The 16,118-nt window shown below is 45.7% G+C and overlaps 1 protein-coding gene across 8 annotated transcripts in view; it reads left to right on the top strand.

Annotated features, from left to right (window-relative positions):
* Positions 1–91: 91 nt before the first annotated feature.
* ATP7B (ATPase copper transporting beta) overlaps positions 92–16,118 on the top strand; it is an 81,649-nt gene continuing 65,622 nt past the window's right edge. For 2 of the 8 annotated variants that reach the window (XR_013407653.1, XM_077973838.1), the window contains exons 1-2: positions 92–500; positions 971–1,075. Coding sequence is in view for 6 of the 8 variants with exons in the window: in XM_077973838.1 (XP_077829964.1) it covers positions 126–500; positions 971–1,075 (480 nt within the window). In the remaining 2 variants the exon portion in view is untranslated. Of the gene's footprint in view, positions 614–970; positions 1,076–5,609; positions 5,726–16,118 lie in introns of those variants that run through there. The other 6 variants (XM_028837571.2, XM_077973841.1, XM_077973839.1 and 3 more) reach the window with 5 other exon arrangements.

Here is a 16,118-nt window from a genome sequence, read left to right as displayed (position 1 = left end):
TTCACTTTCCTCTTCTCTATTGGCTCCTGAGAAAGCGAGCCATGCTCGCTCCGCCCTCACGGGCCAATTGCGCGTTACAATTGGTTGCTGGTAGCCGCTTCCCACGGCCTTCCAGCCAATAGAATATGCCGAGACGTAGACTAGTGTTCGGCCTGGCGCACACGGCACCCGCCCCCTTGGGCGGGACAGCAGCGGGGGTTGGGCTCAGGAGGGCGTGGCCTGTGATTGACAGCCGTCGCTCCTTCCCTTGCCCCTCTCCCCAACTGGAAGCCCCCGCCTGGGCGCCTGCGCCCCTCTCTGCGGCCCAGAGCCCGTCGCCCGTTGGAGGCCATTGGCTGGCCTTTGCGCACCGCGGATCGATTTTCCAGGTGCGGAGTTCACTGTCGCCGCGGTTGCTTCCTTTGGGACCCGCGGCGCCCGGCAGTCAGTCGCAGAGTCCGAGGAGGGGGCAGCGCAGAGCGGACCCGACGTGGCGCCACCCGGCACCTTCCCCGCAGACGGTGGGTGAGCCTTGCGAGCTGCGTCTGCTGCCCGGCTCTGCGCCGCTCACCTGCCCTCCCCCTCCCGCACACGCTTGAGATCCCAGTACAGTGTCGGAGCGCACCAGCGCGAGGTGACTGAGACTGCGGAGGAGGACGGGCCTCCGCCCTGCGGCGCCGGCACGGCAGAGGACACTTAGGCACCGGCGGGGCCGGCAGTTCCAGGGCGGGCACTCCCAGCCCCCTGGGGAGTGGGCGAGGGTCCGAGGCCCACTCTCCCCTCGCGCTCTCATCCGCACGCCCCCAGGTCGGGAGGACGGCGGCGCGCAACTTTGAATCATCCGTGTGGCGAGGGCTGCAGCTTCCCCGGTCCCTAATTAAGGGGCGGTTCCCGGACCCCTCTTGGCATTAGAGCCGAGCCGCGCCGATGCCCTCGCGCTCCGCGCATCCCCTCCCCGGATTTTAACACCACACTGTCCTCTGCCGACCAGGTGACCTTTGGCTCTGAGCCGGATCAGAGAAGAATTCGGTGTCCGCGCGGGACGATGCCTGAGCAGGAGAGACAGATCACTGCCAGAGAGGGGGCCAGTCGGAAAGTGAGTTTTGTTACCCCGCTCCCGCGCAGCGAGCTCACTCCCACCAGGAGGACTTCCCTCCCCGTGTCCTACGCTTACTCGACCCCAGGGGGTGCGCAGGCAAGGCCGAGCCAGACCCCCAGCTCCAGGGGCGTCGTGGCGTGGGAGAAAAGGACACTTTAGAAAAAGCGTGCGGTCAACTGGTGTTTGGGAACGATGGAAAACCCCACACCTCAAAATGCATCTTTATGCTTTTAAGGGATCTGATGCTGGAGAGGTAAAATGAGCATCTAGTTGCTGTGCTAGAGCCCTAATGGCTCAAAACGATGAAGTTAGTTACCTGGAGAAGTTACTCAGAGCCTGGTGCTTGGACCAGATATGGTATATCGAGGCCCTGGAACTTTTATAACTGTTTTAAGTTCATTTTAATTGTACAAGTAATACATTAAAACAACCTTTTAAAAATGCAAACAGCACAGAAATATTTTGCACGAAAAGCAGATCTATTTTTCAGTATTTTTCTATTCATGTACGTATGTCTTCATTTGGCAGATATTTATTGAGAACTATGTTTCAGGCACAATGTTGAAGAGTTGATACATGTATCTATATGTAATATGCACACACTCAAGAGAAATCTTTAGGTTTCGTTTGTGTGAGGTGTTAAAATTTTTGTTTTACCTAAATGAGATCACTGTATGTGTATTCTCTAACTTTTTTCAGTTTAACAATGTATCTTAGAGATTGTTTCACTAGCTGTCTAATTCAGTGCAACCTCTGCACAGTTTGAACGCATCATAGTTTATTCATGGTTTCCTAGTGGTGGACATTCTGTTTGCTACTTTTTTCCCCTCTCTCTCTCTTAGAAGTGAACGTCTTTGTACATGATTTTTAATGCTGACGCTGTTTCTTTAGGATAGATACTTAGGCCTGGATTGCTGGACAGAACAGTAGGCTGTTTCTTTTCCACAGATTTCTGAAACTAATTCAGCAACATTGCTGGGTGCCGTTTAGTAGTGAATTCATCTAGGCTGCAGTGATACAGAAATGAAAACTAATGGATTAGTGGATGGACAGAGAGAGGCTGGTTGGTAGGTGGTTTGTACGGTATGATGACTATGCATTTGATAGGGGTATGAAGAAATATTGGGAGCGGTGGCTTGTGCAGCGGAGATTTCAACTTCCTACAATGTCCCCACCTAGAGAAAAAAATCCTGATCCTTCAAATCAAGATCAAGACCTGCCACCTCCTTGAAACGTTCTGTAACTGCTCCTGCCCATGTTGACCTGTCTTCTGGAATCCTCTGATAATAGCGTTGACCAATGTTATTGAGCTTACTGTGTGCTGGGCATTGCGTTAGGCACTCATATCCCTCTATGTGCACTCTTGTGTTTAATCCTCACAAAAACCCTTTGATGTAGATATTATATCTTGTTATCAACATTTATTCAACAAATATTTTTTTGAGTGCTATATGCCAGGCGTTTTAGACACTGGGGATTTAGGTAGCACCAAGACCTTGCCCTTATGAATTTACTTCCTAGTCGGAGATAGGAAAAAAAAGGGCGTAAACAAATATATAGTGTAGAAGTTAAGGGAAAACTTCTTCTGTGTCCCGTGAAGCGTCACTGAAAAATCAGCTGACAGATGGCAGATTAATAGGAGAGAAGGCATACACATTTACTAACGTGCCGTGAGAGTCTTACAAAATACAATCTCAAAGGAAGGCAAGATGGTTGCCACTTTTATACTATCTTGAGGTTACAGAAAGAGTGGGGGCTCTAAGCTTGGCCAAAAACAGGTTGTGTTTGTAAATCAGGTTATAGGAGGGAGAGAAGAGGAGACCTGGCTAGCAAAGGTGGTCTTATGTAGATGAAACCTCACAGGTAGCAGCCCTCAGGGAGAAGAAATGTTTCAGACCTTGAAGGTGCCAAACTCAGCTGATCTCACCCAGATCCAGACAAGGAAGGGCCCTCTGAGAAAAACTGGCTGCATCAATGGAGATTCTCTACAGATGCTCATCTCCCTCACAGTAGGACTACTTTTGTCTGTAGGCCCTCTGAACGGCCATCTCAAAATATTTCAAATAAGTCTATTTTGAGGTGAAATGTTTTGGTTTCCTTCAGTAGCTTTATTTCAGGTACTAGTTAGTACTGTGAAGAAAATAAAGCAGTTTGGGTCCAGGAGTTCAAGACCAACCTGGGCAGCATATCAAGACATCGTTTCTACCAAAAAAAAAAAAAAAGGCTGGGCATAGTGATGTGTGCCTGTTGAACCGACTACTCTGAAGGCTGAGGCAGGAGGATGGCTTGAGCCCAGGAGTTTGAGGCTGCAGTGAGCTGTGATCCTACCACTGCACTTCAGCCTGAGTGACAAAGCAAGATCCTGTCTACAAAAAAAAAAAAAAAAAAAAAAAGCAGAGTAAGGGAATGACTTGGGTGGAGAGGAAGATGCGGTTTTAAGTAGGTGGTCAGGGAATGATTTCTCTGGGAAGGTAGGATTTGAGTAGAGCCTTGAATGATTCAGATTTCGGAGAAGTATCCTAAGTTCAGAAACCATCTAGTGTGAGAGTCCTAAGGCAGTTGTGTGATAAGAAGAAATATATACTTGGTCTTGTCCCACGTTCCTGGTCCTGACGTAGAGCTTCTCAAACCATTGTAATTTCCTGAAGGAAGGTGATAAGAGCATCTGTTGTTATTCATAACAAATCTCTTTCACCCCTACCTGAGTTTCTGTTAATGAGAGGGCTCTTGATAGGCCCCTAGATAGCTTCAGGATGGAGGCTGATTGCCAGAAGAACCAACCATGTGATTAGGGGATTCGAGTGTTCAGCCCGGTACTCCAGCCTCTGGAGATTGTGCCAGTAACCAGTGGACAATGATCTCATCAGTCATGCCTGCAGAATAGAGCTTTCTTTAAATTTTTATTTATTTTTATTTATTTATTTATTTATTTTGAGATGTAGTCTTTGTCGCCAGGCTGGAGTGCAGTGGCGGGATCTCAGCTCACTGCAACCTATGCCTCCTGGGCGCAAGCGATTCTCCTGCCTCAGCTTCCTGAGTAGCAGGGCTTATAGGCGCCCACCACCACACCCAGCTAATTTTTGTATTTTTAGTAGAGACGGGGTTTCACCATGTTGGCCAGGATGATCTCTATTTCTTGACCTCGTGATCCGCCCACCCAAAGTGTTGGGATTACAGGTGTGAGCCACTGCACCTGGCGTTTTTTTTTTTTAACCAGCGCAGTGGATCACAAATAGAGCTTTCTTAAAAATCCTAAATGATGGGTTTTGGAGAGCTTCCTGTTGGTGAACGCATCAAGGTGTTGGGAAGGTGGTGCCTGGAAAGGACATGGAAGCTCCTGGAAACCTCCATTCCCATATTTTGCCATATCTTTTCCATGTGGTGGTTTCTTAGCTGTATTTTTTATAATAAACTGGTGATAGTAAATAAAGTGCTTTTCTAAGTTCTGCGAGCTGCTCTAGCAAATTACCCAACCTGAGGAGGCAGTTGTAGGAAACTCCTGACTTCACAATTGGTCAGGAGTCCAGATGGCCCAGACCCGGCGACTGGCATGTGAAGTGTGGGCACTCTTGTGGGCCTGACCCTTACCTGTGGGGTCTGTGCTAACTCCAGATGGTTGGTGTCAGAATTGAATTGAATCGTAGGGCCCCCAGTTAGTGTCTGGAGAGTGAGCATTGGTTGGTGTGGGAAAAAACCCCACACATTTGGTGTCAGAAGTGTCATGAGTGGAAACAGTGCAGAAGACATGATGTTAGAGTTTGGGGAACAATAAGAAAGCCAGAGTGGCTGGGGCAGACCTAGGATTGAGTCCTAGCCAGGCCTGGCTGACTTTCTCAGTTATTTTTTATTGTCGAAACTTACTTGACACTTGGTCATACCACCTGGTATGATTATTTAATGAATATAGCTTTTATTTGCAACTCTGTGCTTCTTGAAATGGGAACCGGGTTTGTACCCTTTAAAAAACTATTTCCCATAGCACGTATAGGTGCACTACAGTTGTTCTTGAATGAGTGAATTCTCGACATGATTTCTCCACATTGTTTTATCTTCAGAGGCCTCTCTGTGGGGCAGCAGTGACCTGGTCATTCAGCCTTCAGTCCACAAACATTGTGGAGCACTTTCTGTGTGCCTGGTACTGGGCCAAGCAGGGGGAGGCAGAGATGAAGAGAGGTCAGCCCCTGTGCTGGATGCGTGCTGGAACAGAGCTGTCTACACAGTACAACACCCACAGAAGGGGTACAAAAATTCCTTCAGTGGGAAGTGGTGCTCCAGTGGGTCTTTCAGGAAGAGCAGGCGTTGACACATGGGAGCACGGAGAGAAGGGCGTTGACTAGGCACATGGGAGCACGGAGAGAAAGGCGTTGGAGGCAGAGACCAGCATGTGTAAAGGTCCAGAGGACTGGAAATGGAAAGAGGCAGTTAGGGGACTGTGAAGGGTGTGGCAAGGCTGGAAGAGTGGAAGGCTGGAAGGTCCGTGGAAGACCCTGTTTATCAGGCTAGAAGTTTGGACTTTACCCTACAGGATAACAGCCTAAGTCACTCCTGCAAGGGTGAACTGGGCAGGAAACTGCGGGAGGCTAGAGACTGTTGGAAATGATCGTTCCCATCCAGACCAAAGGTGGCTGAAAAACCTGAAAAAGAACTGTAAGTTAGGTCTTCTACCCTTACTCTCTATGGAATTGTCTTCTTGGTAGAGAAACTAGGCTGTCTAAACTCAACTTTCATGAATATTAGAGGCCAGTGGTCGTTTTAGCAGCAACACAGTGCAGTTGGTAACTACAGAGCAGGGTAAAATAAACTAAGCAAGTGACAGAGATGGATTTTAAGTGCTTCTTTACCTGACATACATTTTCCTCTCAATGGGAGGGATGGAGATGGCCCAGTAACATGAACACTGCTCACTGATGTCATAGCACAGGTATCAAGGAAGTATCCATGTTCAGGTGACTTTAGTATCATTTTTATCTATAGGAGAAAATTGGAATCATTGCATAGTGATGAGTGTTGTTCTGAAATGTCCATAGCTTTTTTTTTTCTTATATAGATTTTTCTTTTTTCTTTTTTTTTTTTTAGCTAAGTTAAAGGAGAAAATCTGAGCAGATCAAAGGTCAGTGAGATAGGGGGCAAAGCAGAGAATGACTTTTTTATTGTGATGTAACTAACATAGTAAATACAGCTTTTTTGATTTTTGTTTTTGTTTTTGTGTTGTGTTTTGTGTGTGTATTTTTTTTTTTTAGACAGAGTTTCGCTATGTCGCCTGGCTGGAGTGCAATGGCTTGATCTTGGCTCACTTCAACCTCTGCCTCCTGGGTTGAAGCAATTCTCCTGCTTCAGCCTCCCGAGCAGCTGGGATTACAGGATCCGCCCCCAAGCCTGGCTAATTTTTGTATTTTGAATAGAGACTGGGTTTCACCATGTTGGCCAGGCTGGTCTCGAACTCCTTACCTCAGGTGATCCGCCCTCCTTGGCCTACCAAAGTGCTGAGATTATGGACATAAGCCACCATGCCCGGCCACAAATACAACTTTTAAAACACTAGTAATTGTGAAATCTTTCATTTCTGAACATAGCAGCTTTGTTGGAGGCAGAAATTCAGGCAACCACATGGATGGTGCTGCTAGCAGTTTCTTGTTTCTAATCTCAGTTATGCCTTCTGATGCCTTTTACTTGTCCTTATCAACTTTGTGTGATTCTTGGCAAGCCTTTGCCATTTGGAGTGAGTCCTCTGCACAATTTCTGCTGTCCCTTATTTTCAACAGGTAACTTCACTTCTTACTCAAGGAAATTGACATCATTGAGTATGTTTTTCTTCAACTTTCTGCCTAGCTCTACCCACCTTCTCCCTCAATTTTTCTTTTCCTTTCCAACTTTTCTTTTTGTTTCAAGAGGTAGATTTGTTACATGGGTAAATTGCGTGTTGTGGGGGGTAGGTGTACAGATACCCCATAGGTAGTTTTTTAATCCTCACCCTCCTCCCACCCTCCACCCCCAAGTAGGCCCCAGTGTCTGTTATTCTTTCTTAGTGTCCATGTGTACTCAGTGGTTAGCTCCCACTTCTAAGTGACAACATGCAGTATTTGGTTTTTGGTTCTGGTGTTAATTTGCTTAGGATAATGACCTCCAGCTCTATCCATGTTGCTGCAAAGGACATGATCTCATTCTTTTTTATGGCTATGTAGTATTCAATGGTGCATATGTATCACATTTTCTTTATCTGCTCTGCCTTTGATGCTCATCCAGGTTGATTCTGTTTTTGCTATTTTGTGGATAGTGTTGAAATGAGCATATGCATGCATTTGTCTTTATGGTAGAAAGATTTATATTCCCTTAGGTATACACTCAATAATGGGATTGTGGGGTCAAATGGTACTACTTTTTGTTTTTTGACAAGGTCTCACTCTGTCCCCTAGGCTCTGGAGTACAGTGGCATGATGATGGCTCACTGCAGCCTCAACCTCCTTGGGGTCAAGTGATCCTCCCATCTCAGCCTCCCAAGTAGCTGCAACTACAGTCACATGTCATCACGTCCAGCTAATTTTTTTTTTTTTCTCTAGGGGACGGGTTTTGCCATGTTGCCCAGTTGGGCTGGTCTGAAACTCCTGGTCTCAAGCCATCTTCCCTCCTTGGCCTCCTAAAGCGCTGGGATTACAGGCAAGAGCCACTGTGCCTGGCCAAATGATAGTTCTATTTTTAAATTCTTTGAGAAATCTCCAGGTTGCTTTCCACAATAGCTGAACTAATTTACATTCCCAGCAGTTTTGTGTATGCATTTTCTTTTCTCCACCACCTTGCCAGCATCTGCTATTTTTGACTTTTTAGCAATAGTCATCCTGACTGGTGTGAGATGGTATCTCACTGTGGTTTTGATTTGCATTTCCCTGGTGATTTGTAATGTTGAGCATTTTTTCACATGCTTGTTGGCCACATGTATCGTGTATGTCTTTCTTTGAGAAGTGTCAATTTATGTCCTTTGCCCATTTTTCAATGGGTTCTTTTTTGCTTGTAGATTTGTTTAAGTTTGTTATAGATTCAGGATTTTAGACCTTTGTCTGATGCATATTTTGTAAATATTTTCTCCCCTTCTGTAGGTTGTCTGTTTATTCTATTCCAAATTTTATTTAGACCGACAACCTATGTTTGTCTCCTTATCTCTAGAATCGGAGGACAGGCCTGTCTTCTTTTTAAGGTCATCCCCTCTACCAGTGTCCTTGACGCCTTCCTCTCTGCTTGTTCTGGAGCCTACTGGTTATTGACCATGTCTTCTCTCCACTTTCCCCTTTTCTGCTGATTTCTCTCTTTCTGCCTGTGACACTGTGCAATTTGCTTTTATTCTAAAATCTCTCCCATTACTTTGTTTCTGTCACTAGCTATTACACTATTTCTCTTCTCCCTTTTTCCCTCAGTTTCCTAGAAAGAATAGTCTGCACTTGCTTGTTTACAGAAAGTGCCTAGGAACCCCACCTGACTCACGAACAAGAGCGTGATCACCACCATGGCACCCTCCCAGCTGCTCCTTCCTTATCTTTTCGCATCACCCATAGGAGTGCCCACCACAGAGGTGACCACCATGCTCGATATTGTGTTCATTGTAACCCAGCTTTCTATTTTCTATTAAGCTTTGTTACATATATATGAATGCTTGAATAATATATTATTTAGTTTTCTTCCTTTCTGAGCCTCATAAATATGGTATTATAGTATGTTTAGTCTTAAAGGACCAGCTTTTCTAACTAGATATTGCATTTCTAAGATTCATGGCTGTGTTAAATGAGGTCGGGGGGTATACAGCACAGTTTATCCAGTTTCCTTGAAGAGTGCTTGGAGGTCTGTGGGTTTTTGCACTTTATGAGCAGCTCTGTTGTGAACATTTTTGTTTGTGTCTCCTGATACACAAAGGCAGTCTGTCCACTGCTTTTCCCATTGCCCTCTGGCTTTTCCTTCACTGCTGTCCTGAATCTTCTCTTGTTTAGGTTTCCATGAATACCAAAGGCAGGTCCTCCCCAGTTCTTATTTGAATGGCCTCTGCTATGGTTTGAGTGTTGTCATCCCATATTTCATGTTGAATGTTAATCCCCAGAGTAACAGTATTAAAAAGTGAATCCTATAGGAGGTGATTGAAGCCCTCATGAGTGGGACTAGGTCCCCTTATGAAAGGTCTGGATGGAGGGAGTTTACCCCTTTTCACCTCTTCAGCCACATGAGGGAGGACACAATGTTTCTCTCCTCTGGAGGACACAAAAACATGGCTCCATTTTAAAACAGGGCAGCCCCCACCAGACACTGACTAACTCGCCAGAGCCTTAATCTTGGACTGTCCAGCCTCCAGAACTGTGAGAAATAGAGTTGTATTGTTTATAACTACCTAGTCTGTGGTAGTTTGTTATAGAGGCATGCCGAGACCAGCTCAGTTGGGAGACCCTAACCCAGCGGCATTAGAAGAATTAAAGACACACACACAGAAATATAGAGATGTAAAGTGGGAAATCAGGGGTCTCACAGCCTTCAGAGCTGAGAGTTCCGAACAGAGATTTACCCACAAATTTATTAACAGCAAGCCAGTCATTAGCATTGTTTCTCTAGATATTCGATTAACTAAAAGTAAGGGATGGGCCGAAATAAAGGGGTGGGTCTGGCTAGTTATCTGCAGCAGGAACATGCCCTTTAGGCACAGGTGGCTCATGGTGTTGTTTGTGGTTTAAGAACATCTTTAAGCGGTTTTCTGCCCTGGGCGGGCCAGGTGTTCCTTGCCCTCATTCCAGTAAACCCACAACCTTCCAACGTGGGTGTTATGGCCGTCATGAACATGTCACAGTGCTGCAGAGATTTTGTTTATGGCCAGTTTTGGGGGGCCTGTTCCCAACAGAGGCACAAAAGGACTAAGATAGAAATTGGTACCAAGAAGTGGAGTGTTGCTATAACAGATCCCTGAAAACGGAGAGTTGGCTTTGGAACTGGGTAAAGGGTAGGGGGCTGGAAGAGTTTGGAGGTACATGCTGGAAAAAGCCTAGATAGTATGAACTAAGCATTAAGGATTATTTTAGTGAGGGCCCAGAAGAACAGAGCTGTAGACAGAACCCGAATCATCTTAGAGGTTACTTAAGTGGTCATGATCAGAATGTTGGTGGAAGTATGGACAGCAAAGGTCATTTTGATGAGGTCTTAGATAGAAATGAGGAATATTTTATTGGGAACTAGAGAAAAGCCCATTCTGTTTTTATTTATAAAATGGCAGAGAACGTGGGTCAGTTGTGTCTGTGCCCTAATGCTTTGTGGAGGATAGATGATGAACTAGATGAAGAGTGATGAACTAGGATATTTGGTGGAAGAAATCTCTAAGCAGAGAGTGCGGGATGCTGCATGGCTTCTCTTAATTGCTTGTAAGAAAATGCAAGAAGAAAACAAATTAAAGACAAATTAAAATCAAAAGGGAAGCAGAACTTACAAAGATTTGGAAAATGTTCAGCCTGGCTAGATCATAAAGAATAAAAAGGCTGCTGGGAAGAATGACCTTAAAGGGATTTGGGAGGTCTTTGGGACTGCTACTCCTGTCACAGGCCCTGAGTGCCTGGACCACGAGGGCAGGAGGGAGAGGACCATGCCCCGCCAGTGGGGCCATGGGTCTAGTTGCCCAGGGGCACCTCGAATCTCTGCTTCCTGCATTCTGCAGTGCTCCTTGGCCACCCCAGCTGTGGCTCAGGTGTGGCTTGGGCTGCTGCTCTGGAAGGTGCAGGCTGTAAACCTTGGTGTCCATGTGGTGCTAACTGCAGCTGAGCAGAGTTCAAGAGCTGTAGAGTGTGGCTACTTTCATCTAGATTTCAGAGGATGTCTTGGAGGACCCAGGGCCCAGGCAGAAAACGTCTATGGGGAAGAGCTGTCACAGAGCGCCCCCACTAGGGCGGCACCATCAGAGTCATGAATTGGGCAGTGCCAGACTACACAGTTCAGGGCTCCATCTAGGGGGAATGAGGGAAAGACTATAAAGTGTTCAGGGAAGCAAAACAAAGAGAATAATTGATTGGTTAAAGTAGAAAGGCCTAGTTATAAGCTGTTGTGAGATTGGAGAAAAAATAAAAAATAAGGAATAAAAAAGACCCTAGTTAGAGTTTAGTTGGCGGTTCCTGATTGATGAAGTCTCTAGTTAGAGGTAGTTGATGGATTCTGCCTGGTTACGCTTAAGCTTTGTTTTACTGTTTGTATTGAGTTGGATTTGGTTTGCTTACATAGGAACCTGAAGTGCTGGAGTCTTCTCAGCCTAATTGCTTCCTGATTAATGATTTTTTAACACAAGTTAGGATGCAACTCCATCTTCCTGATACCTCATGGCCTAAGACAGCTGTTGGGGCTGCAGCTGTGTATTTCAAGTTTGCACACCGCTGAAATAAGGGAAAGACAAGGATAATTCTGCTCTCTCTTTTTTTTTTTTTGAGACAGAGTCTTGCTCTGTCAGCCAGGCTGGAGTGCAGTGGCACGATCTCGGCTCACTGCAACCTCCCTCTCCTGGGCTCAAGCAGTTCTCCTGCCTCAGCCTCCCGAGTAGCTGGGTTTACAGGCATGTGCCACCACACCCGGCTAATTTTTATATATTTTTTTAGTAGAGATGGGGTTGCACCATGTTGGCCAGGCTGGTCTTGAACTCCTGACCTCAGGTAATCTGCCTGCCTCGGCCTCCCAAAGTGCTGGGATTACAGGCGTGAGCCACCACGCCCAGCCAGTCCCGCTGTCTTTTAAGGAGCCTCCTTAGGAGCCCTGACAAACAACTTTGCCTTATATTCCATTGGCTAGAACTTTGGCTGGTTTTCAACATCTTAAAATGGAAAGATTTTACTGTATAAAACTCCAGCTAGCCACCTTCTCTTGGAAGCTCTGGTGACACCAGGCCTTTTGACAACAGTTGGCTGGAGCTGAGGAACAGCTGCCTCCTCCAGGTGGGGCATGAGCTCCTCCTGTGGCCGCAAGCCCCACATGGCCTGTTCTGCTCATTTAAGTCACTGCCTGCTTGTGACAGTACAGGCACACCTTTGCTTTATTGCCCTTTTGCAGATGCTGTTTTTTTTTTTTTTTTTTTTTTACCCAGTTGAAGGTTTCTGGCAACCCTGCACTGAGCAAGTCTACTGATGCCATTTGTGTAACAGCATGTACTCACTTCATGCCACATTTTGGTAATTCTCACAATATTTCAGATTTTTCATTATTATTATATCTGTTATGGTGATCTGTGATTAGTGCTGTTTGATGCTACCATTATAATCATCTTGGGGCCCGTATAAGATGGCAAAGTTAATCTATAAATGTGTGCGTTCTGACTGCTGCACTGACTCCCAGCAGTTCCTATCTCTGTCTCTCCCTCCCTCTCAGGTCTCCCTGTTTCCTAAGACACAACAGTATTAAAATTAGGCCAATTAATAACCCTACAATGGATTCTAAGTGTTCAAGTGAAAGAGTCCACTCCCTTTAAATCAAAAGCTAGAAATGATTAAGCTTAGTGAGGAAGGCTTGTCAAAAGCTGAGATAGGCTGAAACCTAGGACTCTGGTGCCAAACAGTTAGCAAAGTTGTGAATGCAACGGTAAAGTCCTTGAAGGAAAGTAAGTACTACTCCAGTGAACACATGAATGATAAGAAAGCAAAACAGCCTTACTGCTGATATGGAAAAAGTTTTAGTGATTTGGATGTAAGATCAAACCAGACACAACATTCTCTTAAGTCAAAGCCTCGTCCAGAGCACGGTCCTCAACATTGAAGCAAGGCCTTCTACTAGCAGAAAGACCATGACTTACTGACAGCTCAGATGATTGTTAGCATTTTTTTGCCATAACATATTTTAAAATTAAGGTATATGTATTTTTTTAGACATAATGCTATTGCATACTTAATAGACTATAGTATAAACATAACGTTTATATGCACAAGGAAACCAAAACCTTTGTGTCACTCACATTATTAGGATATTTGCTTTATTGTGATGATCTAGAACCAAACCCATGATATATCTGAGAGATCCCTGTATTTGAGCTTAGATCCCTGGCTTGAAGGGATAAAGGAATGAGTAAGTGAGGGAGGAGAGAGTCAGCTTTTGCATGAGGCTCGCTTGCTCCCTCCCTCCCTCTCTTTTTTCCTTCTCTCCCTCCCTCCCCTCCCCTTCCCCTCCCATCTGCTCCCTTCCCCTCCCCTCCCCTCCCCTCTTCTTTAACAGGTTCTCTGTTGCCCAGGCTGGAATGCAGTGGCAGGCTCACTGCAGCCTGGTTCTCCTTGGGCTCAGGTGATCCTACCACCTCGGCTTCTTGAGTAGTTGGGACTGCAGGCATGTGCCACCATGCCCAGCTAATTAAAAAAAATTTTTTTTTTTTTGGTAGAGACAGCGTTTCACCATTTTGCCCAGGCTGGTTTTAAACTCCTGGGCTCAAGTGATCCTCCCATTTGAGCTTCTCAAAGTGCTAGGATTACAGGCATGAGCCCCCACACCCGGCCCTGAATGTTGAGTATTGTCTGAAAGTTTAGCAGTCTTTTTACAGCAAGCACATTTGTAAGTTGTTTTGGCTTGGCATTCTTTGTCATTCATTCAACAAATATTTATTGAGAAAATCTGTAAGTGTCAAGCAGTGTTTTAGACCTTGGAATACAGCAGTGACTGAACAAAATAGATGTGAAGAGGCTGTGTGTGGTGGTTCAGACCTGTAATCCCAGCACTTTGGGAGGCCAAAGTAGGCGGATTGCTTGAGCTCAGGAGTTTGAGGCCAGCCTGGATAACATAGTGAAACCCTTGTCTCTACTAAACAAAAAATAAATAAATAAATAAATAAATAAATAAATAAATAAATAAGCAAGCAAGCAAGCAAGCTGGGCATGATGGCACGCACCTGTAGCCCCAGGTACTTGGGAGGCTGAGGTGGGAGGATCACTTGAGCCAGGGAGGTGGAGGCTGCAGTGAGCCAAGATCACACCAGTGCACTCCAGCTTGGGTGACAGAGTGAGACCCTGTCCTTTAAAAAAAAAAAAAGTGAAGGATTCCTGCACTTGTGAAACTTAGATTCTAACTGGGGAGATGGTTGTTAAAAAAGAGTAAGTAAAAGATATATTATTGCATTTGGTGGTGATTGAGAATTCTGGAGAAAAATAAGACAGGGAAGGATGATAGGGAATTGGGAGTGCATGAAATTTAGATAGGGTCATTTGGGGGAAATCACTGAGAAGTTGACATTTGAGCAAAAATCTCATGGAGGTGAGGAGGTGAGCCCTCTGGATATGGGAGGTTGGAGGGAAGTATTTCTAAGCTAGTAGAAAGTTCCGGAGGCAGGTTTACGCCTTGCTTACCTAAGGAACAGCAATATTAGAATGATTGTTTCAGAGTGAGTAAGGGGCCAGGAGTGTGAGGATAAGTTGGAAGGTAATGAATGGGAGGGCTGCAACTGTATAGTCTTACAGATCGTCCTTGTAAGGATTTTAGGTTTTATCAAGCACATGGGAACCCCCTGGAGGCATTTTCGGAGAATGACATCTTGTGACTTCCTCTTAAAGGCATTCATCTGACTTCTGTGTTGAGAATAGACTTTAGGGGCTAAGAGCAGAAGCCAAGAGGTCAGTTAGGAGATTCTAAGCAATAGTGCAGGTGAGATGAGCTGGTGGCTTGGACCAGGGTTTTTGTGGATGTGTTGAAGTCATTGGATGCTGGATGCATTTTGATGGTGGAACTAACAGAATTTGCTAAACATTTACATGTGGGTTTGAAAGAAGGAGATGTTTCTTTTTTACTTTTTAATTTTAAATTAATTTTAATTATTATTTTTGAGACAGAATCTCACACTGTCATCCAGGCTAGAGTGCAGTGGTCTAGTCACAGAACACTGTAACCTCCATCCACCTCCTGGGCTTAAGTGATCCTCCTACCTCAGCCTTCTGAGTACCTGGGACTACAAGTGTGCACCACCATGCCCAGCTAGTTTTTTATTTTTTGAAGAGATGGTGTCTCACTGTGTTGCCCAAGCTGGTCTGAAACTTCTGGGCTCAAGCGGTCCTCCTGCCTTGGCCTTCCAAAGTGCTGGGATTACAGGCATGAGCTACTGTGCCTGGATGAAATGATTCTTATCAAAGAGGAATCCAGATTTTTTTCCTGGGCAAGTGGAAGGAAACAGTTGTATTCACTAAGGTGGGGAAGACTGTGGGAGCAGCAGGGGAAGGGCAGAATATTGGGAGCTCTGTTGTAGACAAGTTAAGTTTGAGATGTGTAAGAAACACCGAGGAGATGGGGATGAGACGTTTGGGTCTGTAAGTGTAGTGTTTGGGAATTGTAGGCTGTAGGTGGTGATATAGTCTGAATGTTAATATCCCTGCCAAATTCATATGTTGGAATGTAACCCTGAAGGTGATGGTATTAGGAGGTGAGGACTTTAGGAGGTGATTTGGCCATGAGGGCTCTGCCATCTTGAATGAGGTTAGTGCCTTCATAAAAGAGGCTTGAGGGAGCCACTTTGCTCTTCTGCCATTTAAGGATGCAGCAGCAAGACACCATCTATGAAGAGAACGGCCTTCAGCAGACACCGAATCTGCTGGCTCCTTGATCTGGAACTTCCCAGGCTCCTGAACTGTGAGCAATAAAGTTTTGTTGTTTATAAATTATCGAGTCTAAGGTATTTTGTGATAGCAGCCTGAGTGAGCTAAGAAAGGTATACTTCTCCTGGCCTGGATGAGTGCACAAGGAATGAACAGAGATGGAAAAGAGGTCCAAGGGCCGAGCTGGGGGCCACTGCAGCACTTGCAGGTTTGGGGGCTTGGAGGCTCTGGTGAAAGACTCTGAGTAGGAGCTGTTGGTGGGAAGTACAGGAGGAAAATCAGGAGGGTGGGGCAACTTGGAGGCTGAGCTTGGAGACAAGGACTGGTCACCTTGGGCAGTGCGAGTGTCACTGACTGAGAGTAAGGATGGGGGTGGGCAGTGGGGACCTGAGGAGCCGTAGAGGGGGTAGGACCACTGTCTCGGAGATCGAAGGGTGAGAGGACTAGGGGGTAGTTCGACTGCCAGGTGGCAGCACGGGTCCTCCCGCAGT

The sequence above is a fragment of the Macaca mulatta genome, chromosome 17 (assembly GCF_049350105.2).
Source record: "Macaca mulatta isolate MMU2019108-1 chromosome 17, T2T-MMU8v2.0, whole genome shotgun sequence".
NCBI classification, from domain to species: Eukaryota; Metazoa; Chordata; class Mammalia; order Primates; family Cercopithecidae; genus Macaca; species Macaca mulatta.
Note: the sequence above shows the minus strand (reverse complement) of the source record. Positions and strands in the feature narration are given on the sequence as shown.